Source organism: Sorex fumeus, unplaced genomic scaffold, assembly GCF_029834395.1.
Source record: "Sorex fumeus unplaced genomic scaffold, SorFum_2.1 ptg000021l, whole genome shotgun sequence".
NCBI classification, from domain to species: Eukaryota; Metazoa; Chordata; class Mammalia; order Eulipotyphla; family Soricidae; genus Sorex; species Sorex fumeus.
This window is the reverse complement of record NW_026606078.1, coordinates 12,494,776-12,521,058: the sequence shown is the minus strand read 5'-3', so window position 1 is coordinate 12,521,058 and position 26,283 is coordinate 12,494,776. Positions and strand designations below refer to the sequence as shown.

General features: G+C 41.4%; 2 gene segments (V, D, J or C); both read left to right on the top strand.

Moving 5' to 3' along the window:
- Nucleotides 1–15,440: 15,440 nt before the first annotated feature.
- On the top strand, nt 15,441–15,915 carry LOC130022792 (immunoglobulin lambda variable 9-49-like). The segment is given in 2 exon segments: nt 15,441–15,489; nt 15,602–15,915. Coding segments are annotated over 2 exon segments (363 nt in total).
- An 8,318-nt stretch (nt 15,916–24,233) lies between these two features.
- On the top strand, nt 24,234–24,720 carry LOC130022790 (immunoglobulin lambda variable 9-49-like). The segment is given in 2 exon segments: nt 24,234–24,282; nt 24,395–24,720. Coding segments are annotated over 2 exon segments (375 nt in total).
- Nucleotides 24,721–26,283: the final 1,563 nt, after the last annotated feature.

The window sequence follows — 26,283 nt, the reverse complement described above, 5'->3', positions numbered from 1 at the left end:
GAGGGGCGGAGGAATCGAACTCGGGTCGGCCATGTTGGCCGCTTGTAAGGCGAACGCCCTACCTGCTGTGCTATCGCTCCAGCCCTTTCTACAAAAGAAAAATGGAATTATCAAAACTCAGATCAATAAAGTAATTTTTTTTTGCTTTTTGGGTCACACCCAGCAATGCTCAGGGGTTACTCCTGGCTCTGCACTCAAGAACTACTCCTGGCGGTGCTCGGGAGACCATATGGGATGCTGGGAATTGAACCCGGTTTGGCCAAGTTGGCTGCATGGAAGGCAAGCGCCCTATATGCTGTGCTATCGCTTCAGCCCTAATAAAATTAATTTTTGATAATTTTTGATAATTATGTCTCACAATGGTGCTATTAAAGTTAGGGTCTCAGGATTTACTGGGTTGATTGTTGCTAACTGAATCTTCTGTATTATTGGTTTTGCTCATTGAGATTGGTGGTCTTCTGTGTGACTTTCCCATCCGATTTCCTGTAGTCCTACTGGGCTGATAGTAGAACTACAAAATTTGGAGTCTTTGTCTGTGGACAAATCCTTCAGGATTTATGGATCTGGAACAATTTGTATCTTGATGAGGTTCAGTTATGGATCTAGGCAAGTTCCAAGACACTTAGCATCTAGTGAGTCTGGGGGATTCTGTGCCTTCAGGCAGAAAGGAGAATTTGCCTGTCCCCTTCCAAGAAGGTCCTGAAGATTCATCTTCTTCTTTTCATTATTTTCAAGATCACTTATGGAGGTGGACAGTTTCTATGCTAGGGGCTGTGAATTATGATGGGGGCTGCTGTATCTTACAGCAAAAAGAAGACTCTCCTGCCCCCATTACAAGAGGGTTCCGTAGTTTGCAGTCCACAGACAAGTCTCACCTGGAAGGATTCAGTTGCTTGTCATTCTTTTTCTGAGTTTTTATTTTGTCCATCATTTATAGCACATTTCTGTGCTTTCTCATTTTGTTTAAAACTACTATGGCTCGAATTGGATTACTGTATTCTCTTGACTTGCTTTTTAGGATTTCTGTGGAATTTGTAGTCTAAAAGGTTAGACTAAAGATATTTATTCATAATGTTGAGATTACCGTATATATGAACACTCCTGAACATGTCTTGATTAGAGTGTCAATGCAGGGATAAAATCAAACTGGTAGAGAGGCCTCTGGGCTGGAGTGATAGCACAGCGGTAGGGCATTTGCCTTGCATGCAGCAAACATGGCCGATGCGAGTTCGATTCCTCCCCCCTCTTGGAGTGCCTGGCAAGCTACTGAGAGTATCTCGCCCACACGGCAGAGTCTGGCAAGCTACCCGTGATGTATTCTATATGCCAAACACAGTAACAACAAAGTCTCCAATGGAGACGTTACTGGGCCCGCTCGAGCAAAACGATGAACAACAGGAGGGCAGAGACAGACAGGTCTCTATTGGAGAGTAGAATAAATTCTGAGCCGAGACTGAGAGTGAGCTTTAAAGTCTCCCTCTCCTTAGGCAGCTCTATTGTCAATGCTTTCCAGCCACTTCAAGTTATCAGTAATGATTCATCTTTGGTGTGGTCTAAAGGTTTTGTTCCCCAGGTCTTTTTCAAGGGTTAAGACAGTAAGAGGTCTAGGAGATACACCTGTAAGATCGGCAGCAGCAGACCCAAAACAATCAGAGTGAGGATACAATGAAGAGATTCTCAAGGTCTAGAGCTACCATATTCTTTCGGTTTTTTCAGGGAGAGCAGGGCATCGTACCCAGCTTTTCTCAGGGGTTCCTCATGCCTTTTCTCTCAGAAATTACTCTTGGGGGTTCTCAGGTGTAGGATGGCATTGGTTTGTCCTCCCTCCCTTGCCACAATAAACTCAGGTTTATTACAGTGCTCCTGAGGCACTTCCATTCCATTGTGTTTATCTGTAAACGCTGCCCTATGCTCTCCTCCCCAACCAGTTAATCAGACTTTCAACTAATCAGAATCTGTTAATTTGTAAGGTCAGATCCTTCTAAGACACTGAAATTGTATTGTAATTTAATACTGCCTTTCTCCTCTCCTTATGTCTTTTGAATAGTTTACTTTAAAGTAATGTCCCTTCTGTATAGATACAGGAAGACAGTTAATATTATGCTTTGTAACTTAGGATTTAATTGGCTTTGAATATTATTCACTCCTGGGCATCTGCTTTTTTGACTTAAGCCTCATTTGCCCTTAGTTCCTAGCCACCCAAAAGCAGGGTCCGATGAGGGACTGAATGGACCCAGGGCAAGCTGTGAGCTACCCAGGTCAAAGTGCCACGATTCTTAACTATAAGTTAAGAGCTTGATCATGGACAGATGCTGTCATGATCCTAAAGTAACGGTGAGACTAGGACACTGCTACGGATAGGAAAGATTATCTGGACTGAGCACTGTAGTCTTAGATTGAGATGGCCCTAGGAGATCAATTCCATAAGCTTAATGTATTTCTTACTATAAGGCCCTCCCGTTGATCGTCGATTTGCTCGAGCGGGCCCAGTAACATCTCCATTGGAGACTTTGTTGTTACTGTGTCTGGCATATCGAATACTCTCGGTAGCTTGCCGGGCTCTCCAAGAGGGGCGGAGGAATCGAACTCGGGTCGGCCATGTTGGCCGCGTGTAAGGCGAACGCCCTACCCGCTGTGCTATCGCTCCAGCCCCCATGTCCATACAAAATGATTAATATTATGAATGATTATATGTTTGTTGGACAAACATATAAGAGAAGAAACACACTTGGGGGATTCTGTTCTAGGTTGGGTTGTCCTGCTGAGAGAGTGTCTGTCCTAGAAGCGACTTTCCCCAAGGGAAAGAACTCTACCCCTATTGATTGTGACCACACCTATGTATGATTGTTACCCCAACCCCTCATGCTTGGGGATTTAACTAGACTGTAAGAGTGGACTGAGGGTTCAGGATTCAGACTCTAGAAGGAGAAGGAGACGGGGGATTCAGATCCAGATTCAAGAGCCAGGAGGAGAATGAAGAGGGTTCGAGAAGGAGAATGAAGTAGCATGGGGGAGGAAGAAGCAGGAGGAGAATCAGAGGAGAATGGAGATGGGATTGGAATAAACTGCTACTGACACCATCAAGCCTGGCCCTCATTTTCTTCCTTAGCCTGCCCAACACGGTGACTTCCCCAGGGTGGGGGAACGACCTGAGACTACTGAACGTGGGAGGCGGGAGAGATAGACTGCTGCCATTTTTGTGAGTTTTCACACTCATGGACCATATGGGATGCTGGGGATGGAATTCATGTTGGCTACATCTATGGCAAACCCTGAGTCCATTATAATATTACTCCAGCCCCTATCACATTTCTTTTTATTTTATAAGTTGCATTTGCTTTTAAGTATTATAGATCATTGTTTTGCAATCATTTTTATACCTTTGAACTGCTGCAAGCATATCTATGGGAAGCCAGAAATGTCTACTTACTTACAAGGTGGTAGAATGGTGGATTCAAACTTTCTATACCTGTGGACAGGTTCATTGAGTGGTAGTTAAAGAATGGTATACCAGACTTTGAAGAACAGAAATCACTGCAGATGAATATAGTTCCATTAATGAGCATGGGCATTGATACAACATGTGATCTGCATAGCAAAAAACTTGATGTAGAGATATGCTTTTCTTATGTGCAGGCCATAGTAGAACTTGTTCAGTTTGACCAAATTCTAAATTCATCTTTACCAGCTTAAATTACACTGCCTACACTGGGGATCACAGGATAAATTGTCAGCCACCAATCCGGTTAAGCTCCATGCTAACAAACACATAAATCCATCCTAAGGCTTCAAGTAACTTCTAAAGCAGGGATTTTTGGAGTTGAATACTTTAGTATTGACTCATTGGCTATTTGCTGGTGGTTTGGTTTCCACCATTGTTGGAGAATCTCTGTTTCCACTCTAGCACTGTGCCATGGAGTCTGTTCTCTGCTTTCTCTTTTCTCTGTAGAAATGCCTCTAATGATACACCTGACTGCGATTCAACTTACCTCCTTGTAAATCAAGGTAACCTGGAGACAAATCAATAATATGATTTACATTTTCTGCCAGATTCAAAGTCTTCCACAATCTCTCACTATGGGGCCATTGCTCCTACACCCATCGGGTCATGTTTCAGAACTGAAATTTCACTTTGTTAATAATCCATTGAGATATTGGAAGAAAACATGGAGCATCTTTACTCATCTGCGAGTTTTCTGCTCAAGGTTTCATAATGCATTGTTTTCATTACATTTTGATTATAAAGCTTAGGCAATGGATTAAGTTCTGCAATCATTCTCTCCCTGGAAAATAGGGAGGCCGGAGGTATCTTGCAATGCCTCTGATCACAATGCCTCGCACTGGTTTCTCTGCACTATTCTATAAGGATGCATTCCAGACCTGAAGTGTCTAGGGATGAGGACAAATGGGAGGATTCACTTGGAACTGCCTAATGCTCTCTGCTGAGGTCTCAAATGCCAAGATATTCAGGTGCATGGACACCAGCACAGGCAACTTGAAGAGATACTCTGTGAGGTCCATCAAATCAAGCACAGTGTAGTGGTTCTATTTCTTCTACAAATACAAAAAACCAGTCCTAGGGATTTTGCAGCAGCCCACTCTCTAGCAATAAAGGTTGGGATAGGATGAAGAGGTCATACCAGATGCAATACCGTTTATCAACAGGGGATTTTGTTTTAGTTTTGCTTTTCTTTAAGAACTGAAAACTAAGCAAGATTCAGATATAAAATTTAAAAGTTATTGGTACAGATGAGGCACATATACATTACATAAGCATTTACCTATATGGCAAATTATCTACATTATTCTAAAATTTGGGGGGAACACACTTCAATTAACACAGAAAATTTCTCGAGTTTAGAGCCTCTGCTCAACCGAGTTGTCTAAGAAGAGTCGACAAGGAGAAGGAAGAAGTGCTGATTCATGAATACCTCCTTCTCAAAACTCATCCATCCAGTGACTGTCTGGGGAAATACTGACACTGGAGTTAGCTGTTTGTGACCTAACAACTCCAGTTCTGAGAAATGAAGATTGCAAGCTAGAGAAAAGACAAGCAGCCCCTATCTTATGCATTTTGGGAAAATAACTTTTCCCATTCTGTGAGCTCTTTCTGTATTTTGGTCAGTTTCTTTTGATGTGGAGAAGTTTGTTAGTTTCACGTAATCCCATTTGTTTATATTTCTTTCTACTTGCTTGTAGTGGTGTTTCACCCTTGAAGATGCCTTTAGCTTCAGTGTCATGGGGGGTTATGCCTACATTTCCCTCCATGTACCTTTTGGATTCAGGTCTTATATTGAGGTCTTTACTCCATTTGGATCTGAATTTTGTGTTTGGCATTAGACAGAGGTCTAAGTTAATTTTTTTGCGTGTATTTATCCAGCTACCCCAGCACCACTTGTTGAAGAGGCTTTTCTTGCCCTCTTTCACATTTCTTGTTCCTTTATTAAGTGATCATATACTTGAGAGGCTGTTTCAGAATATTCACTCTGTTTCACTGGTCTGAGGGTCTGTTTTTTATTAAATTACTACTACTTTGTAGTACAGTTTGAAATTGGGAAAGTGATGCCATCCATCTTCTTCTTCCTAAGGATTGCTATAGCTATTCATGAGGGTTTATTATTCCAAACAAATTTCAGGAGTGCTTTATCTGTTTCTTTGAAAAATGTCATGAGTGTCCTTATTAGGACTGCATTGAATATGTATAAAGCTTTGGGAAGTGTTGCCATTTTGACAATGTGAGTCCTCCTGACCCATCAGAAGGGGATGCGTCATCATTCCCTAGTGTCCTCTTTTATTTTCTGAAGTAGTGTTTTGTAGTTTTCTTTTATAGATCCTTCGCCTCTTTAGTTAAGATGATTCCAAAGTACTTGATTTTTTTGAGGCACTATTCTGAACAGGAATGTGTTTAAAATTTCTCTTTCTTCTCTTTCATTATTTGTATTTAGGAAAGCAATGGTCTTAATATTCAGGATATACAAGACACTGGTAGAACTTTAAAAGAAAAAAATCTCCACCTCTCATAAAAAAATAGAGAGAAGAAATGAACAGAAACTTCTTCCAAAAAAAGAAATTTAAATGGTCAAAAGACACATGAATAAATGCATTATATGGATAATCATCAGGGAGATGCAAATCAAAACAACAAGATATCATCTTACACCACAGACACTGGAACACATCAAAAAAACCAAGAACAACCAGGACTACAGTGGATGTGGGAAGATGGATTCTCTTTCATTGTTGGTAGGAATGCTGACTGCTCCAGTCTTTTGGGAAAACAATTTGAACATTTCTTCAAAAACTAGAAATTGAGCTCCTATGAGACCTACAATACTACTTCTGGTAATATATCCCGAAGATGCAAAAAATATAGTGGAAATAACATCTACACTAGCATGTTTATTGCAGCACTGTTTACAATAGCCCGAATCTGGGGAAAAAAAAAACTTGTGTGCCCAAGAACAGATAACTGGTAAAGAAAATTTGGTACATTTACACAATGGAATACTATGCAGCTGTTAGAAAAGAGGAAATCATGATGTTTGCATATAAGTGGATGGACATGGAGAGTATCATGCTATGAGTCCGAAAGAGAGGGAAAGAGAGAATGACTGCATCATTTGTGGAATGTAAAGTAACATAATAGGAGATTAATAACTAAGGACCATAGAGATAAGGACCAGTAGGATCACACCACGACTTGGAAGCTGCTTCACATGCTGGAGTAAAAGGCAGCTGGGTTATCGAATAGAGCACTAAGTATATGATGCTTGGAGGGTTCGCGCAGGATGGTAGATACATGCTGAAAGTAGACTATGGACCAAAGATGATGGCCTCTTAGTACCTGCATTGCACATCATGACACGAAAGGAGAGAGAAAGAGGGAATTTGCCTGCCACAGATGCAGGGGATGGAAGAGGTGGGAGGTGGCGGGGGAAATACTAGGAACACTGGAGTGGAGAATGGACACTGATGGAGGGATGTGTACTCGATTATTGTATGATTGAATAGTAATTATGAAAGTTTGTAAGTCCTTAACTGTATTTCACAGTAATGCAATAAAAAAATGAACAAAATTTTAAAATAAGAAAAGAAAGAAGACAAGCTGGAATGAATCTTTTCATAAGTAGACACTAGAGGGGGCTATGTGTCATGCTCTGAGAGCTGCAGTGATATGAACTCCCCGAGACTCTGGGACTCTCTAGCACATGTCACTGACTTGGAACAACTGAGAAACTCTGCATGGTCACACTGCTGAGTGACCCTGAGGAACTCATTTGCATGACAGCCCCACCTCCACAGAAAGAAGCAGGCATAAGGAGAGCTTGGAGGTTGGTCCTGAGCTGAGGGGTCTGACAAATCACAGCCTTGAATTGTATCCACCATGGCCTGGACTCCTATTCTGCTCATATTTCAGGCTGAATGCACAGGTAAGGGAGACTCTCTTGGTTGCTGGAGAAAATGGCAAAGATACTCTGCACCTTGTCTCATCTTCTGTCTTTGGTCTCCTGTCTGTTTTCAGGGATCACTTCTCAGAATGTGGTGACTCAAGAACCATGACTAGTCACAACTGCTGGAAACACAGTTACATTCACCTGTGGCTTCAGTACTGGGGTTATCTTTTTCAGGTACCGAAGAATTTCCCACAAAGAGATCATCTGGCCTTTCTTTTCAGGCACCGAAGTTTCAGTTGTAAAATAAGGACAGAGTGTTCTGAATGAGTGGAGCTGGGTCTGAGGTGCTGGGTGCTTTCTAGCCTGCTGCTAGAAAGTGAATGAATCACTTTTATTTTATTTTTTTCTTTTTATATTTATTTATTGAATCACTGTGGGAAAAGTTACTAAGCTTTCAGTTCTAAGTATCAGTCATACAATGATCAAACACCTTTCCCTTCACGAGTACTCATTTTTCACCACCAAGAACCCCAGTATACCCTCCTCCCACCCCTCCAAATGCCTGTGAGGCAGATGATTTCTACTTAACTCTTTTCTACATTGATTACGTTCATTATTTCGACAAAAGATGCACCATTATTCTTTAGAATTTCCCCCCAAACAATCAGAATTGCTGAAAAGGCATTGTGAAATATTTTCTTTTCTATAGCTGGTTACGAGAATCATATAATGTCACACAGCCACAATTTTGGATTTCTGCAAAGAGCCAGATAGTTACGAGATTGGTTACTGTGAGTCTGGTGTTATCGTCGTGCTGGAGAGCCGGTCATGGGTGGTAACTCGTGACCTCGGTAGGGCGTGAAGGAAGTGCCAGTACAGGCCCCCTTCCCATGAGACTGCAGTTGCCCCATCACCACTGGTTCATAACTGGCTTTCCAATACTCTGAGGTGGCGGCCACCTTTCTGCCAGGAGGGAAAAAGATGGAAGGGAGAAACACCCTTTCCCTCCCGGGGAGGCATGGCACCGTAGTTTAACACAGGGACCATTCACTTTTCTGCCACGAGCTTCTGGGCTCTGGATTAAGTCCTTTTGCCTCTGGAGCCATGGCCATGGCAGAGAACCGCTCGTGGGGGGCAACTCATCACCTCGTAGGATGTGAAGGATGAGCCGGTACAGCCTCCCTTGCCATGAGACTGTAGTTGCCCCATCACCGTCGGTACATACCTGGCTTTCCAATAAGCTCTGAGCCAGTGGCCACCTTGTATGCAATCCAGATGCATTTCTGCCAAAAGCCGCTGGGTTTCAAGATTTGTTTCTGAGTCTCCAGTATCATGGCTATTAATCAGCTTGATCAGGAGCCAGAGAGGCTGTTTGTAGGCAACGACTCGGGGTCTCATTGGGATCGGGAAAAAGAGTTGGCTCCACCCCCATGTGGTGAGGCCCCGTGTGTCTCGTCACTGCAGGCCCAAACCTGTGGCCTCTGGAGGATAGCGGTCACCAGGCTGCCAGGTGGAACAGGCCAAGGCACAAAACCTATTCCCATCTGGAGTAGCCCAGCGCCAGTGACGTACTGCAGGAACAGGACGCATTTCTGCCAAAAGCCTTTGGGTTCCGAGATTCATTTCTAAGTCTCTGGGATCATGGCCATTAAGCAGTTCAATCAGGAACCAGAGAGGCCATGCCTCCAATTATATAGCTGTGCCGAAGGTGGTTTGTGGATGTGTCTCCCACATAACTAACTTTTGACCATTTACTTTCTTGGTAAACTTTGCCCCAAGTTTTTGGGGTCTGGCCAAAGGCACAGCAGCAATTTTTGGGTGTCTGAATGCCTGACATTGCCATCAGGCTGCTGACGCACTCACCTGACAGGTACAGATTGACCTGCTGGAGGCACCATACCCTCGAAAAAGTGAATAAATCACTTTTAGAAACCACATCACACAGGATCCAATAGCTTTCCATTGATTAGATTATGGAGTCTGAAAGCTATACTCTATCTTCTCCTTCTTACAACACACAAGCAGTTGGCCCACGATGTTGATGTTAGTTTCTGCACATCAAGGTTTAGGTACACTTAAGGTAACTTTATTCAAAAAAGAAACTTATTGAAAACTATCTACCTTTTAACCCAGAGGAAACAAGAGCTATTGGGGTTATTAGAGGGAGCCCAAAAGGAAAACTCCTAAGTTTGCAGTATTGATTTGCTGTCGTGATTCCCAGCATGATTGTCTTCTTCTGGAGATTGAACCTTCTCTGGGTTCCAGTGAAGACAAGACTGAGAATCCCTGTCTTTCAGGTGACATTACTGTCCAACTACCAAGACATTCTGTTCCTGATGAACAGACTCAAAATCTTCCATCCATCCACTTCTGATATGTCCCTGTATCCTTCCTGTATCTCCCACATGTTTATCTTGTGTTTTCTTTTAACATATTCTAAAACAAGAAATGAGCTCAAGTAAAATCATCTCCATGTCTTGTCAGTCACACAAATTAATCGAATCATTGTGATTCTCTAGGTAAGATTAATTGCAACCAGATAGTTGTGTAGAAATGATGACATAACAAGAAGCTTCCAAGTCCTCTTATGTCACCCCGGGATCCAGGTCCTCCTCTCTGACCTATTAGTAGACCATCCTCAAGAACAAGGATTTGCAGATTATATCTGAGATCTAAAACCATAGCTGTGCTTGATTTATTTTCATTTCCCTAAAGTTCTTTCACCTGTTTCAAGCAATTGGTATATTATTGTTACAACTCACATATATTAAGTTAGATCCCATAGTTTCAACCTTTAGTATCATGTCGCTGTCACTGTCATCCCGTTGATCAGTCAAATTACTAGAGTTGGCAACAGTAACATCTCTATTCCTCCCAGTCCTGAGATTTTAGTAGCATTTTCTTACTCATCTTTTCCCAATAATTGGAGGCTCTTTCAGAGTAAGGTGAATGAGACCTGTTGTTGTTACTGTATTTGGCACATCGAATACACCATGGGGAGTTTGCCAGGCTCTGCCTCTGCGGGTGGGATACTCTCAGTAGCTTGCTGAGCTCTCTAAGAGGCATATCTTTATATATTTTTCTCTATATTTTGTCGCCTACTGACTGAACCCCATCAGATATGGTTTAGTAATTGTGAAAAATAGGTAATAAGTGTCTTATAATGTGTCACAAAGGAGATTTTATTCAAAGTGTGAAACCCTCTGTATATGAATAAATAGAATGATTCTGATATTTATTTTTGTTTTGATTTCAGGGAATATTTGCTTGACAGAAAGATCCTTTGTAGACTGACCAACATAGATACTGGTAGAGAGAAAATATAACAGGCACTGAGCCATTTATCAGATAGGTTAATCAGAAAGAGAGAGAATCTGAGACTCTGTGTGATCATAATACAGGAGAGGATGTGAAGACAGATTGACTCCTTAGAGGGTCTCGTCAATATGCTGATCCAGAAAATGCAGTGGGAAGTGTGCATTATGTTAGTATATTTTTAAAATTTTTAAAAAATTAAAAAAAAATTTTTTATTAGTGTAAGACCATGAGGTACAGTTGTAACCTTACAAGTTTTTGTGCTTGGGTTTCAGTTATACAATGATCAAGTACCTATTTTTCCACCAGTGCCCATTCTCCACTACCAATGATCCCAGTATCCCTACCACCACCCCCATCCCCCCATCCCATCCCGCATCTGTGGCAGGGCATTTCCTTTTGTTCTCTCTCTCCTTTGGGGTGCTGAGATTTGCAAAAAAGCCATTGAGTGGCAATCATATTCCTTCTATAGTCTACTTTCAACGTGTATCTCCCATTCTGGGAAGATCTTCCCAACACCATTTACTTGGTGTTCCCTTTTCTATCTGAGCTACCTTTTCCCCTAGCATGTGAGGCTCACTTTCAACTCATGGAGTGAACCTGCTGGTACTTATCTCGACTATCCTTGAATATTAGTCTCCTATTTTGTTACTTTATATTTTCCAGATGAATTCAATCTTTCTATGTCTGTCCCTCTCTTTCTGACTCATTTCTTAGCTCGATACTTTCCATGTAATAACACTTTCATTACTTCATCTTTTCTAACAGCTGCATAATATTCCATTGTGTAGATATACCAAAATTTCTTTAACCAGTCATCTCTTCTTGGACACTCGGTATTTTTCCCCAGATTTTGGCTATTGTGAACAGTGCAGCAATGAACTTAGAAGTGCAGATGTCATTTTAACTGTACTTTTTGGCCTCTCAGGGATATATTCACAGGAGTGGTATTGCTAGGTCATATGGGAGCTCAATTACTAATTTTTTGAGAATCCTCCATACTGTTTTCCAGAAGGGCTGAACCAGTCGGCATTCCCACCAGCAGTGAAGGGGGGGTCCCTTTCTCGCCACATCCATGCAAACACTGGTTGCTTTTGTTCTTTTGGATGTGCGCCAGTATTTGTGGTGTGAGATGGTATCTCATTATTGTTTTGATCTGCATCTCCCTGATGATTAGTGATGTACAGCATTTTCTTATGTGCCTTTTTGAATTCGATTTCATCTCTGAGAAAGTTTCTGTTCATTTTGTCGCCCCATTTTTAATGGGGTTGGATTTTTTGGGGGGGAAGTTCAAGCAGTGTTTTATATATCCTTGATATCAACCCCTTGTTGTATGGGTATTGGGTGAATATCCTTTCTTATTCTGTTGACTCTCTTTGTATTTTGGTCAGTGTTTTTTTTTTTGAGGTGCAGAAGCTTCTTAGTTTAAAATAGTCTCATTTGTCTATCTTGGTTTTCACTTGCTTGGCCAGTGGCATGTCATCTTTGAATATACTGTTCACTTCAATGTCGTGGAGGGTTTTGCCAACCTTGTCTTCAATGTACCTTCTGGATTCCGGTCTGATGCTGAGGTCTTTAATCCATTTTTATCTGACTTTTGAACGTGGTGTTAGGTAGACATCTGAGCCCATAGTTTTGCATGTAAATGTCCAGTTTTGCCAGAGAAATTTGTTGAAGAGACTTTCCTTGCCCCACTTCACATTTCTTGCTGCTTTATCAAAGATTAGATGATCATATGTTTGGGGGGAGATGTCAGTATATTCAGTCCTGTTCCATTGTTCTGAGGCTCTGCCTTTGTTCCAGTACCATGCTTTTTTAATCATTCCTGCTTTGTAGTAGAGTTTGAAGTTGGGGAGGTTGATTCCTATCATTTTCTTTTTCCCAAGAATTGCTTTAACTATTCGTGGGTGCTTATTTTCATATGAATTTCAGGAGTGTTTGCTCCTTTTGTTTTTGAAGAATGTCATGGGTATTATTATAGGGATCACATTGAATTTGTACAATGATTTAGGTAGCATTGCCATTTTGACAATGTTAATCTTCCAATCCATGAGCAGAGGATATCTTTCCATTTCCTCGTGTCCACTTTTATTTCCTGAAGTAGTGTTTTGTAGTTTTCTTTGTACAGGTCTTTTACATCTTTAGATAAGTTGTTTTCTAGTCACTTGATTTTCTGGGGCACGATTGTGAATGGGATTGTTGTTTTCATGTCACTTTCTTCTCTTTTATTATTTGCTTATAGGAAAGCCATTGACTTTTGGATATTGATTTTATAGCCTGCAACCTTACTATACAAGTCTATTATTACTAAGTGTTTCTTAATAGAGGTTTTAGAGCTCTCTAAGTATAGTATTATGTTATCTGCAAATAGTGCGAGCTTGATTTCTTCTTTTCCTAACTAAATGCCCTTATCTTTTTCTTGCCTGACTGCTATTGCAAGTACTTCCAGTACTATATAGAATAGCAGTGGAGAGAGTGGGCATCCTTGCCTCACCCGATCTTAGAAGGAAGCCTCTTAGTTTTTCCCCATTGAAGATGAATAAATAGAAGGCCTCTGATATTTCTTTTTATTTTGATATCAGGGAATATTTGCATGACAGTTTTCTATAGGCTTGTGGCAAATGGCTTTAACTATATTGAGGAAAGTGCTTCTATCCCCATTTGGCGAGGGATTTCATCATAAACGGGTTCTGGATATTGTCAAATGCTTGCTCTGCTGTTCTTGTTCTTGTTGATCTAGACTACCAGGAATTTTAAATTAAAGAGAATCCTAAAAAATTCTAATCTCTACTAAGCAACACTGAATTGCTCTCTCTCTCTATATATATATAGTATCATATATATATATATATATATATACAGAGAGAGAGAGAGAGAGAGAGAGAGAGAGAGCCGTCCTCTAACCAGTGGCAGGATTTGTTACTGTGAGCTGTGAAAAACTTGCTGAGTAGAGCCATTCAGGTTGAGGAGATGTGACTGTAGGCCATTGAGTATTGTGGAGGTCTGATGTGAAGGCTCCAGGGCACAACGTGAAGGAAGGCTATTTGCCTTCAGTTCTGCATAAGGTCAGGAATGTCAACCAGGGGATGAATCTCACCTGCAGGGGTGTGGCAGCAAGAAGAGGTTCAGGAGCTAGGGCATGAAACCTGTTAATATGCCAAGATTCTTTTAAGAGTTTACCAGGAAATTTTTCAACTCTAATATTTAAGAATAAAATTTTCTTTTATTATAAGTATTTTTATAGAGATTCACGTTTGAATATTTGTTGGCATAGCAATCCATGAATCAAGTTGTACCAAATAATCAATAAAAAGTCTAAATGCCAGGCTAAGAAGATGGTTGAGTGCTGGAGAAATAACTTTATGTATGAAACTGCAGTTTTGATACCAACACCACACGGTCTCTATGCTCTACTGTATATGATCAAAACAAATATAAATGAAAGCCCAAAGCAACAATACATTGTGTGTTTGTGTGTTGGGGGGAGGATGTTCTTGGGAATGCTTGAAAGAGATTATTCTTGACTTTGCACTGGGCTTAGAAATTTTTCCTGGTGGAGTTTGCAGAATAAGTGATACCAGAAAGTCATTAAGAGTTGACTTCTTTGAAGGCAAGTGTCTCAACCACAATATCACTTTGACCACAAGCATTTCTTTAGCTTCATATCATCTCCCTGAGCCACTACTCAGAAGCTCTACTGTCCTCTCCTTCAAAGTTCTCTACAGTATAAACCCCCCACCCCACTACTACCTCTGTGTCAACACGTCTTGAGAATGTTCCTGATCTCTCCCTTTAGGTCTAGATCCTCTCCAAGAGTCACCCTCTTAGATAATCATTGAGGTCTTTGTATTAGGAATTTCATGGCATCTACCTCTGAAAGGGGATGCCACACTTAAACCTGCTCTTCAGACTCTATAATCCTGAAATAGTTTCAAATCTATTGATCATACTTTTCCTCACCTCAGAAACATCTCCTTCAAGGTGCATTTGGTTGTTCCCCTTTCCCCGGAAATCCCAAGTTTCTTTGTAATCCCAAACACTCATTAGAGTTTGTTGGGTATATCTGGCATATCTGGTGAGAATCATATAGGAAATGGGAGATGTTGATTATTGAGGAGCGTAGGAATTGACTTCATGGTTGAACTACATTTTCTCAACTCATCTGTGCTATTATCCGTGAATTTTTAATCTGGGGCACTCCCTTCTCTAAGCAATCATGACAAGCTGGTTTGTTATTGATTCCAGTAAAAGCTCAACGAGAAAAGAATTGAATGAGTTGAGGTAGGAGTCTGCATGTGTTAAGGGATTTGTTCTTTCCTTGTGTAGACATGGGAGGAGGTCAAGATTTGAGGGAGACAGAGACTTCTGAGAGTCAAGCTCAGGAACATTATCAATTTGAGGCAGCAGGGGGAGCTGTGGACCTTACCCTAGTGGTGTGGAGGAGGCTGTGAAAGAGGAAAGCAAACCCCTGTCATCTGGTCCCTGCTCACTGCTCACTGGACCCAGCCACCGATTGCTCTCTATCCCCATGGGTATTTTCTTATCAGACCCAACCCAGATGCAGTGCAACAAGATTTGAGGCCAGAATATTGGGAGGGAACCAAGGGGCAAGAAGGAGCTTTGTTGGACAGAGAGGAAGAGAACATTTGCATGGAGGGGGCTATACTGAGTCTTAGGGTATAAGAAACCTGAACCATATCTGTCTCACAGAGTTTTGTGTGTGTCTGCACCATGGCCTGGACTCCACTCTTTCTTCTCTCCTTCCTCCTATGCTGCACAGGTGAGAGTGTTTATCTTCATTGCAAACTACAGAAAATTGCCTGCCCCTCACAATGGTAATGTTCTTTCTAGCTGACCTTCTGAAAATGCTTAACCATTGTCTGTGTTTTCAGGGTCCTTCTCTCAGCCTGTCCTGACTCAAACACCTTCTGCATCTGCCTCCCTGAAAACCTCAGTAAAGCTCACCTGTACCCTGAGCAGTGGCTACAGTAGCTACATTGTGGAATGGTACCAGCAGAGCCCGGGAAAAGGCCCTCGGTTTGTGATGAGTGTGGATCCCAATGGTCAGTATGGATCTAAGGGACATGGAATCCCTGATCGGTTCTCGGGATCAGGATCTGGCCTGGATCGGTTCCTGACCATCCAGAACATCCAAGCAGAAGATGAGGCCGACTACTACTGTGGAGCTGGTTATAGCAATGGTTAACCCACAGTGACACAGACAGAGGAGAAGTGAGACAAAAACTGCCCCTAGCCTCTCATAACCCCATATCTCACTCTGGCCCTATGTTCATTCTGAAAATATGGTTGTGGTACTGAAGTTCATATTTTGAACCATTACTGCTCACCAGAAATCAAAACTTCCTGTTGTGACCTATCATTATTTAATACAATGCTGAAAGTAAAGTGTCGTGTTTTGAGGGTTAAACTATTATGTTCATGAGATAAATGTTCCATCATTTTCATATTATAAAATATAAAATGTTATAAAATGTCTGTAACTAGTTCTGAGCTCAATGTCTCATAGTATAGGTTTTAAAGTTTCTCCTCCTTGCTGTAGTTGTTTTTAGATTCTTTCTCTAGTAAATCCATAGAAACCTTGGTATCATGATTTTCTTTGATGATATTTTTTGAAATGCTTCTCCATTTGCTTTAGTCATTAATGTATGTTTTTGATTTCTGTGTTATTGCAATTGAAACTTAGTGTATGTATATCTTTGATTTCATAGTTTTCTTAAATTTGTTTTCTTAAATTTGTTCCGACCTCCGTCGACGATCAAGAATCAGGGACGCTGTCTCCTTTGCCAAAGCGTCAAAAATCAGATGGGCTGGACACGTAATAAGATTTAGAGAGGATGGCTGGACTAGAGCCGTTACCGACTGGATTCCATGGGACGTCAAAAGACCACGTGGCCGCTCACCTACCACATGGTCAGACTTCGTCATCAAGATCATGAACAATCGGTTTGAGGCTCTTCGTGTTCCTAGAACGAACAGACGCCATTGGGCTTAACTAGCATGCGACAGGGACAAATGGAGATGTTACTGGCGCCAGCTCGAGCAAATCAACGAACAACGGGAAGTCAAGTGATCAAGTGATATTAAATTTGTTCAGCTGCCATTAATTATTATTTTTATATTTTCAGTAGTAGGGTTAGGTGACAGTGGTTATTAAATTTATGATCCTGGTATATAAATTCCTGGACAGCACCACCACCAATCTCTGTGACCCTCTATCCCTGTTCCTATGTCACTGCTGATTCAACCTTCCTTCCACCTCAACGATAGCCCCATTCTTTATTGGTTGATTATGACTATTTGGGTAAAAACTTTATTACAGCTTTGCCCCCCACGAAGTGTTTAAAGACTACACATATGCTCCCTTATGACTTCACAACTCTTTATCTCCCCTCTACCCAGCCCGCTCATGTTTTTAATCCATTGTCTAAGTTTTATTATCAATGGATATTGTTCATAGCCTCATTTATTCTTTATATGCCACATATGTGCTGGAGCAATAGCACAGCTGGTAGGGCGTTTGCCTTGCATGCGGCCAACCTGGGTTCAATTCCTCTGTCCCTCTCAGAGAGCTCGGTAAGCTAACGAGAGTATCCCGCATGCCTGGAAGAACCTGGCAAGCTCCCCATGGCTTATTTAATATGCCAAAAACAGTAACAATAAATCTCACAATGGAGACATTACTGTGCCCGCTAAGAAGATTGATGAACAATGGGAGGACAGAGCTACAGTGCTACATCATTTCAACAACAACCCATCACCACAGTACCTCTTTCCATTCACTACTATTTCAAGGATTCCATCCAGCTACCCACTCCACATGGAGACTCAGTTCTTTAGACAAACTTATATCCTCTGTCCCCTATCTTGGTTAAGATAAGCGCTTGAAGCTATTGTTAGATTTTGTTGCTTTTGACCATTTGACATTCCCTTCTTTTCTTTTATTTTATATTCCACAGATAATAGATATTATTGTGTCTTTGTCCTTTTCCTCTGACTAATTTCAATCACCGTAATAACCTCTTATTTCATCCACATAGTAGCAAATTGCATGATTTCATCTTTTCTTATATTTGCATAATATTCCATTTTTTACATATACTATGATTTCATTATCCTCCTTTTTGATGTTGAACTCAGTGTGTTTCTAGTTTTGGACTAATGCATATTGTTGCAATGAATATAGGAGCAGAAATCCCTTTCAAAATTGTGTCTTTCGATCCTTTTATGGTAGATGAGAAGAAGTATATTTCTTGCATAATTTGGAAGCTCAGACATTTTATAAAGCAAAGTAGAGAAAATAAATCTGTCACACCAGACAAATCTAGAGATTATCAGGTTTCATAGTGTTAAGCTCCTCTACACATGAATAAATAGAATGCCTCTGATATTTATTTTTATTTTGATCTCAGGTAATATTTGCATAACAGAAAGATCCTTTGTATATGGACTAACATTGTGTATTCACAAAATAGAAAGGGGGGTGATTGGCTTCAGTGTGGAGTCTCTCTCCTGCCATGTGCTTTCAGTGGCCATGAGCCGCTTCCCCAACACAGGCCCGCAGCTGCCACCAGACTCATAAAGGAGAGAACAGGGCCACCAGGCTGGTTGGTGATCAGTTGCCATTTATTCCATTCTCCCTAATTGCTATTCCAGTCTCACTGCAAGCCCCATTCCAGTCTCACACTGCCCCTCATTCCCATCTCCTCCTGTCCTCCATGCTAGTCTCTCTGTGATCCATCTTGCAGCCTCTGTCTCTCTAGTCTCTCTTCCAACATTTTGCATGGGTGAAACAACCACACCCAGGTCAGGTAGCACAATTAACATATGAAAGCCCTTTCTGATCTCTTGCAGTCTGGAGATCACCTCAAGGTTGAAATGCCACTTAAGGGTTTTTCTCTTTTCCATTGTCCAATAAATTAATTAACATCTTAATTCTACTTCTTAATATTAATTATTTTGTATGGACACAGTAAGAGATACATTCAATGTTTAGGGTTTCTCTCCTGGAGACCTCTCACTATAGATCTCAGACTGCAGTGCTCAGGACAGATGAATCTTTCCTAACCCAGCAGGATCCTAATATAGTTGTTACTTTTTGGATCCTGACAGAATTTGTCCATGACCATGCTCTTAACTTATAGCTAAGTATTATGGCAGTCACTTTTCTAAATCCAAAGATGCCTTTGCCAATGCAGGGATTCTGCTCATCTCTGGGCTGCAGCCTTTGGATGAGGCTGACTACTACTCCATGGCTGGCTACAGTTGGAATTCTCACTATGACACACACGCACAGGTAGGGAAATGGTTTAAAAACCTGGAACTGGAGCAGTAGCACTACTGGAGTAGTAGGGCATTTGCCTTGCATGCGGCCAACCCAGGTTTGATTCCTCTGTCCCTCTCGGAGAGCCTGGCAGGCTACTGAGAGTATCCCACCCATACGGCAGAGCCTGGCAAGCTCTGCATGGCATAATCGATAAGCCAAAAACAGTAACAACAAGTCTCACAATGGAGACGTTACTGGGGCCCCACTCCAGTAAATCGATGAACAATGGGAGGACAGTACTACAGAGCTCTCTTAAATACCAAAGATTTAAGCACTGAGTTGCTCTATCTTGGGGTTTTTTGTTTTTGTTTTTGTTTTTGCCATCTTCAACCAGTGACAGGAAGTATTACTGTGAGCAGTTTGAAACTTGCTTAACAGACCCTCCAAATTCAGGAGATGTAACTCTAGGCCCTTGAGTATTGTGGAAGTCAGATGTGAAGGCTCCAGGGCCAACCTGAAGGGAGGAAATTTGCCTTCTGTTCTGAATAAGGTCAGGGATGTCAACCGAGAGATGAATTTTACCTGCAAGGGTGGGGCAACAAGAAGAGATTCAGGAGCTAGGGCATGAAAGCTATTAATATGTCAAGATTGTTTGAAGAGTTTACCAGGGGATTTTTAAGCTCTAATATTTAATTATATTTTTTCCTTTTTGGGTCACACCCGGCGATGCACAGGGGTTACTCCTGGCTCTGCACTCAGGAACCAGTCCTGGCAGTGCTTGGGGGACCACATGGGATGCCGGGAATCAAACCCAGGTGGACCGTGTGATATCACTCCAGCCTCTAAGGTCTAATATTTAAGAAGAAATTTTTCTTGTATTATAACTATTTTTATAGATTCATGTTTGAAAATTTGTTCGCAATCCATGAATCAATTTGTACCAAATAATCAACAAAAAGTCTAAATGCCAGGCTAAGAAAATTGTTGAGCGATGGAGAAAATACTTTATATATGAAACTGCAGTTTTGATTCCAACACCACATCGCCTCTATGCTCAGTGTATATTGTCAAAACAAATATAAATGGAAGCCCAAAGCAACAATATATTTGTGTATTGGGGTGGGGGGAGGGTTCTGGGCCATGCTTGGAGGTGCTATGGTTGACTCCTGGCACTGGGCTTAGAAATTATTCCTGGTGGAGTTTGGAGGAAATGTGATACCAGAAATCCATTTGGGGTTGACTGCTTTCATTGCATGTATCTCAATCACAATATATCTTTGGCCCCAAGCATCAATCTTTATCTTCATGTTGTTAGGACTGAGACCACTCCTCAATATTCCGAGAGACAAAGTGTCCAGTGGGATTGCAAAATACACACAGAGACTCTATTATTCCAACTAGCTGGGGCCAAGATTTGTCCTGATGAAGCAGGTCAGAGCTCGACCCCCAGGGTTTACAGCCAAGGGTTTATATAGACATCCTGGGCACACAGTTTCTCAGGAGCAGGCACAAAGAAAAACAACTCCAAAGGCAGAAATATCTTCAAACATTTCATAAATGAACAAAAGTATACAAGAACAATATATCAAGACAACATTTTCAATTAGGAAGATATTCAGAATTTCTATACATTAAGAAAGAAAAACCTTCCCAAACATCAAGAAGCCATCTTATCAGTTAGGCAGGATACATGATACGGATGTATTGATTCCTGACTGTCTGACTCCATGTCTGTGTTAACACCGGGTGGTACTTTCAGTCAATTAGCTCAATTGAGTCATATATCCTTCATGGCCAGAGTTGCTCCCCACACATGGTACACTCAACCAATTAGCTCAGTTCGGTCACATATCCTTCCTGGCCAGAGCTGCCCCTTACAATCTTGACAACCAGGGTAACAGAGATGAGCTAACTGCTTCTCACATTCCCCCCTTTTCTATGATCATACAGAGGAATTTTCTGCTTCTCACAATGCATTCTCCCTGAGCTACTACCCAGATCCCCTACTGTCCTCTCATTCAAAGTTCTCTAAACTATAAACTTCCCACCCCTCTACTACCTCTGTTTCAATACTTGTTTGTGAACATTCTCGCTTTCTCCCATTAGATCCACACCCTCTCTCAAGAGTCACCCTCTTAGATAATCATTGAGATCTTTGTATTAGGAAAATTATGGTGTCTACCCTTGAAAGGGGATGCCACATTTAAACTTGCTCTGCAATTTCTCTAATCCTCAAATCCTTTCAAATCTACTGATTATCCTTTTCCTCACCTCAGGAATATGACCTTCAAGACAGGGAGGCCAACCCAATGAAAAAGCCACAGTCAAAGAAATCATTGCTGTAAAGTTCCCAGAGTTAAAGAATGCAGACCTCCAGAACCAAGGAGCTAGAAGGGTGCCAGCTAAAAGAGACCCGAATAAAAACACTTCAAGGCATATCATAGTCAGAACGATGGATGCTGTGGACAGAGACACAATACTACAAGCAGGAAGGTTTAAGAAGGAAATCACATACAAAGAAGCACCCCTTAGAATACAGCAGACCTATCAGAGGAAACCCTCCAAGCCCAAAGGCAATAGTGGGATATAGTGAAACAACTCAATGAAATGAACACCTCGCCAAGAATACTTTATCCAGCTAAACTCTCACTCAAACTGGATGGAACTATACACCATTTTTTTAGGTAAACAACAGCTGAAGAACTTCATAGACTCAAAACCAAATCTAAAAGAAGGATTAAAGGGGCACCTATAAGATAAGGAAAATTCTTATAAACACAACCAATCCCTACAGAAAGATGCAACAAAACCCCATAACAATAATATCTCTCAAAGTTAATGGTCTAAATGCAACAATCAAGAGACACAAAGTAGCAAAAATTAAAAAAATTAATTTAAGGAAACTAACCATAATAAAGGGATAAACATACAGAAATTAGTATCAGAGTACAGTATAGTTTAGTAATAATCTATACTGTAATTATTGATGTGTATTTTGAATAAACTGAATATGCAAACTTCTTTAGTTCCATATAACACTTTGCAAAATGGTTTCTTCAAGATGTGGCTTTTGTTTGTTTGCTTTGTTTTTATTTCTTTTTTTCTCACAAATGAATTTTGCTTTAGGAGTATGTTAATTGAAGTCTCCATTCTAATGATTCAAGCAGCAACGATTACACAAACTGTTTTTCTTTAAACAATAAAAGTTCCTGTTTTTTAAAAAAAACCATGTAAACACCAAAAGAAAGAGCAGAAAATTTTATTAAGTCACTACTATTTGACCAGCTGATATACATTGAGGTCTACCCAATGACCCTTCTCTCAGCATTAGACATACCAGCCAGATGGAAGGTCAGTAAGGAACAAATACATTTCACAGAGGGTCTTGTGTGGCAATACATGGAAACACAGGAAGGAAAGAACAAGTGAGCAAAGACAACAGAAACTGAGAACTGTTCTTTAGCAATAAGCTTAAGCTAAAGGGGGGGAATACTGGGGCAATGGTGGAGGGAGGTAGACACTGCAGTGGAGGATGTGAAATGTTTTATCCATTATCACTAATAGTGCCTAAAATCACAGTGTCTAAAATTTAAAAGACTGGATATCAATTCAAAAACTACGATGGCCAATTATTCCTGAGCAAATGCATTTAAGAGTAGATTTTTTTTTATGGCACCTGAGAGATAGTCTAGAGGGTAAGGCACTTTCCTTGTACATGCACAACCAGGGATTGATCCCTGGCACCACAGTTGCCTGAACACAGAGCCGGGATCAAGCCCTGAACACTACTAGATATACTTCCACCCTTCCCCCAAAGTAGACAATTTGAAAACCTTTTATCTTTTCTTGAATGAGAGAATTTATATCTTCGGAGAATAAGAGAAATGTCTAGAACAGAACAAAAGAAACAAATCTGCCTAACCTTTAGTTAGGGAAAAAAAATAAAAACTAGATAAATCACATGAGAAATGAAAAGGCAAAAATTACAATAACTATCTCAAAAATACCAAGATCCTAAATGTTTTTATGAATGACTGTATGCCAGTAAACTGGAGAACCTAGAAAAGTTGGAAAAATCATGTGTCATGCAACCTTCTAAGATTGAATGAGAAGCAAGTGGAAAATCTAAACAGACCAGTTATGTTCAAGAAATCAGGAAGAAATTATTTCTCACTTAAAGCTCATTGTCCTAGATTCAAGGATACTTTGAACACCTCTTCTCAACATAATCCTTCTTCGGTAATATTTTCCTATGTGCTCAGGAACAGTTTGAAGATAAGTATATCCAAACTGGGGCTTTGAACCTATAACTGATTAACAAGTTAGAGAACAATAAATTCCTCAACGTTTTTGCCTGTATATGCAGAAGAATTTATGAAATGAAATATATGTTCTTGCAAGGTTCCCCAGACATACATATGGCTGTGCTATAGAAATAAACATTTATCTTTTAATATTTAAAAAAAAGAAATATGACCCTCAAGGTGCATTTTGTTGATCCCTTTTCCTAGAAAATGCCAAGTTTCTTCGTAATTACAAACACTCATTAGAGTTTATTAGGTAGATCTAGTGAGGATCATGTAGGAAATGGAAATGTTGATTATTGAGCAGCCTAGAAAGTGGTTCATGGTTGAACTACCTTTTTCTGCTCTTCTGTGCTTTTATCCATGTACTTTTAATCTAAGACACCCCCTTCTCTTATCACTCTTTACAAGCTGATCTGTTATTGACTACAGGGAAAACCCAAAGAGAAGAGGGTTGAATGAGATGGGGTAGGAGGCTGCATATGTTAAGGGATTTGTTCTTTGATGTGCAGAAATGGGAGGAGGTCAAGCTCTGAGGGAGGCAGGGGCCTCTGAGAGTCACCAACTTTCTGGTGAAAGATGTTTTCAATCCGAGGCAGCAGAGGGCGCTGTGCACCTTGCCTTAGTGATGTGGAGGAGGCTGTTAGCCAGTGAATCAAACACCTGTCATCTGGTCCCTTCTCAGTGCTACTGGACCCAGTCACCGATTTCTCACTATCCCCATGGGTATTTTCTTATCAGACCCAACCCAGAGGCAGTGCAGCAAGATTTGAGACTAGGACATTGGAGGGAACCAAGGGCCAGAAGGAGGTTGATTGATCAGAGAGGAAGGGCATATTTGCATGGTGGGGGGGGCGGAGGAGGACTTTTCCCTGAGTCTGAGGGTATAAGAAACCTGAGACAAACCTGTCTCACAGAGTTCTGCCTTTCTGCACCATGGCCATGACTCCACTCTTTCTCCTCTCCTTCCTCCTTCACTGCATAGGTGAGAGTATTTGTCTTCATAACAAACTACTGAAAATTTCCTGCCCCACACAGCAGTAATGTTCTTCTTTGCTGACCTTTTGAAAGTGTTTAACAGATGTCTGTGTTTTCAGGGTCCCTCTCTCAGCCTGTTCTGACTCAAGCACCTTCAGCATCTGCCTCCCCGAAAACCTCAGTAAAGCTTACCTGTACCCTGAGCAGTGGCTACACTAACTATGGTGTGGATTGGTATCAGCAGGGCCCAGGAAAAGGCCCCCAGTTTGTAATGCGTGTGGGTCCTAATGGTCAGATAGGATCCAAGGGAGAAGGGATCCCTGATCGCTTCTCGGGATCAGGATCTGGTCTGGACCGATTTCTGACCATCCAGAACATCCAAGCAGAAGATGAGGCCGACTACTACTGTGGGGTTAACCATGGTACTGGGAGCAGCTTTGGTTAACCCACAGTGACACAGGCAGAGGAGAAGTGAGACAAAAACTGTCCCTAGCCTCTCATAACCCTGTATCTCACTCTGGCCCTATGTTCATTCTGCTAATATGGTTGGGGCATTAAGGTTCACATTTTGAACCATTATTGCTTATCAGAAATCATTTCTTCCTGTTGTGACCTATCATTATTTTTAAATGATGTTAAAATAAAGGTGTGGGGTTTTGAGGATTAAACTTTTTATGTTCATAAGATAATTTTTCTATCATTTCATGTAAAATATCTATAAGTTACTGTAGCACTGTAGCACTGTCCTCCCATTGTTCATTGATTTTCTCGAGTGGGCCCAGTAATGCCTCCATTGTGAGACTTGTTGTTACTGTGTTTGGCATATAGAATACGTCATGGGTAGCTTGCCAGGCTTTGCCCTGTGGGTGAGATAGTCTTGGTAGCTTGCCGGGCTCTCCGAGAGGAGCGGAGGAATTGAACCCGGGTCAGCCCAGACATGTGCAAGGCAAATGCTCTACTGCTGTGCTATCGTTCCAGCCTTCCAAGGCCGGTATAGAAAAGCAATTTAATGTCTTTGTTTTAAGCCACACCTGGTAGTTCTCAGGGCTTACAGCTCATTCCTGGTGGTGCTCAGAGCTACATATGAGGATCAATCCCAGGTCAATCCCATGCAAGGCATGAGTCCCACCTGCTGTACTATCACTCCGGCACTAATCTTTCTTTAAGAGACCACCCTCAGCAGAACTGGGATGGGCAGCAGGTGTCCCACATGCTTCTGAGCATGTGGTGCCAGGGATGGAACTCGGAGCATCTAACATGGTAGGCATGTGCTTGGTCATTAGGCTACTTCTATTGCCCACAATAATCTCAGAAATTTATACTAGTCCAAACTGGGCTAGAATGAGTGGCTAGCATAAAGAATTCACTTTTACATTCTCCTATGCCCTTACCCGTTCCAAAGTAAAAATGGCATTTTGGCATGCAGGATTTGCCCCAGTGATACTCAGGGCACTGACTGGGGTCTTCTGCCTACATATCATGTGCTCAAACTGTGAGCTAGCTTGCTGTCCTGAAAATGTTTTTTTTCCTCTTTCTCAAATGTAGAGTATAACTGGTGGTGGGAGGAGGGCATGGTTCTGGTGGCAGAGCACCTGTCTTGCAGGTAAGAAGCCCTGGGCTGGATCCCTGGCCTTATTCCCATCCCCATGACATTAAAAAACATTTGGGTTTGAGACTAGAGCTGTCTACACTTTCTTCCTCAACAAAGCACCATAGCAATGTCATAGATAAGTTACTCTGAGCCTTAGTCTTCACTCAAAGAAGAGAGAGCTTATTGAGACTTATTGTTCCCGGTCAACACTTCCCCTTGCCTTGTCCTCTATCAGTTTGGTGAATCCAAAAATGAAGAGCTGCTAAATGCAGGTAAATGTTTGCCTCAAGTAATGTGAGGTGGTGGGCCTGAGCAATACACAACAGAGGGGTAGGGAGGGGGAGCCATTTGCTTTACACACAGCCAACTCAGGTTCAATCCCAGCATCCCATATGGTTCCCCAAGCACTAACAGGAG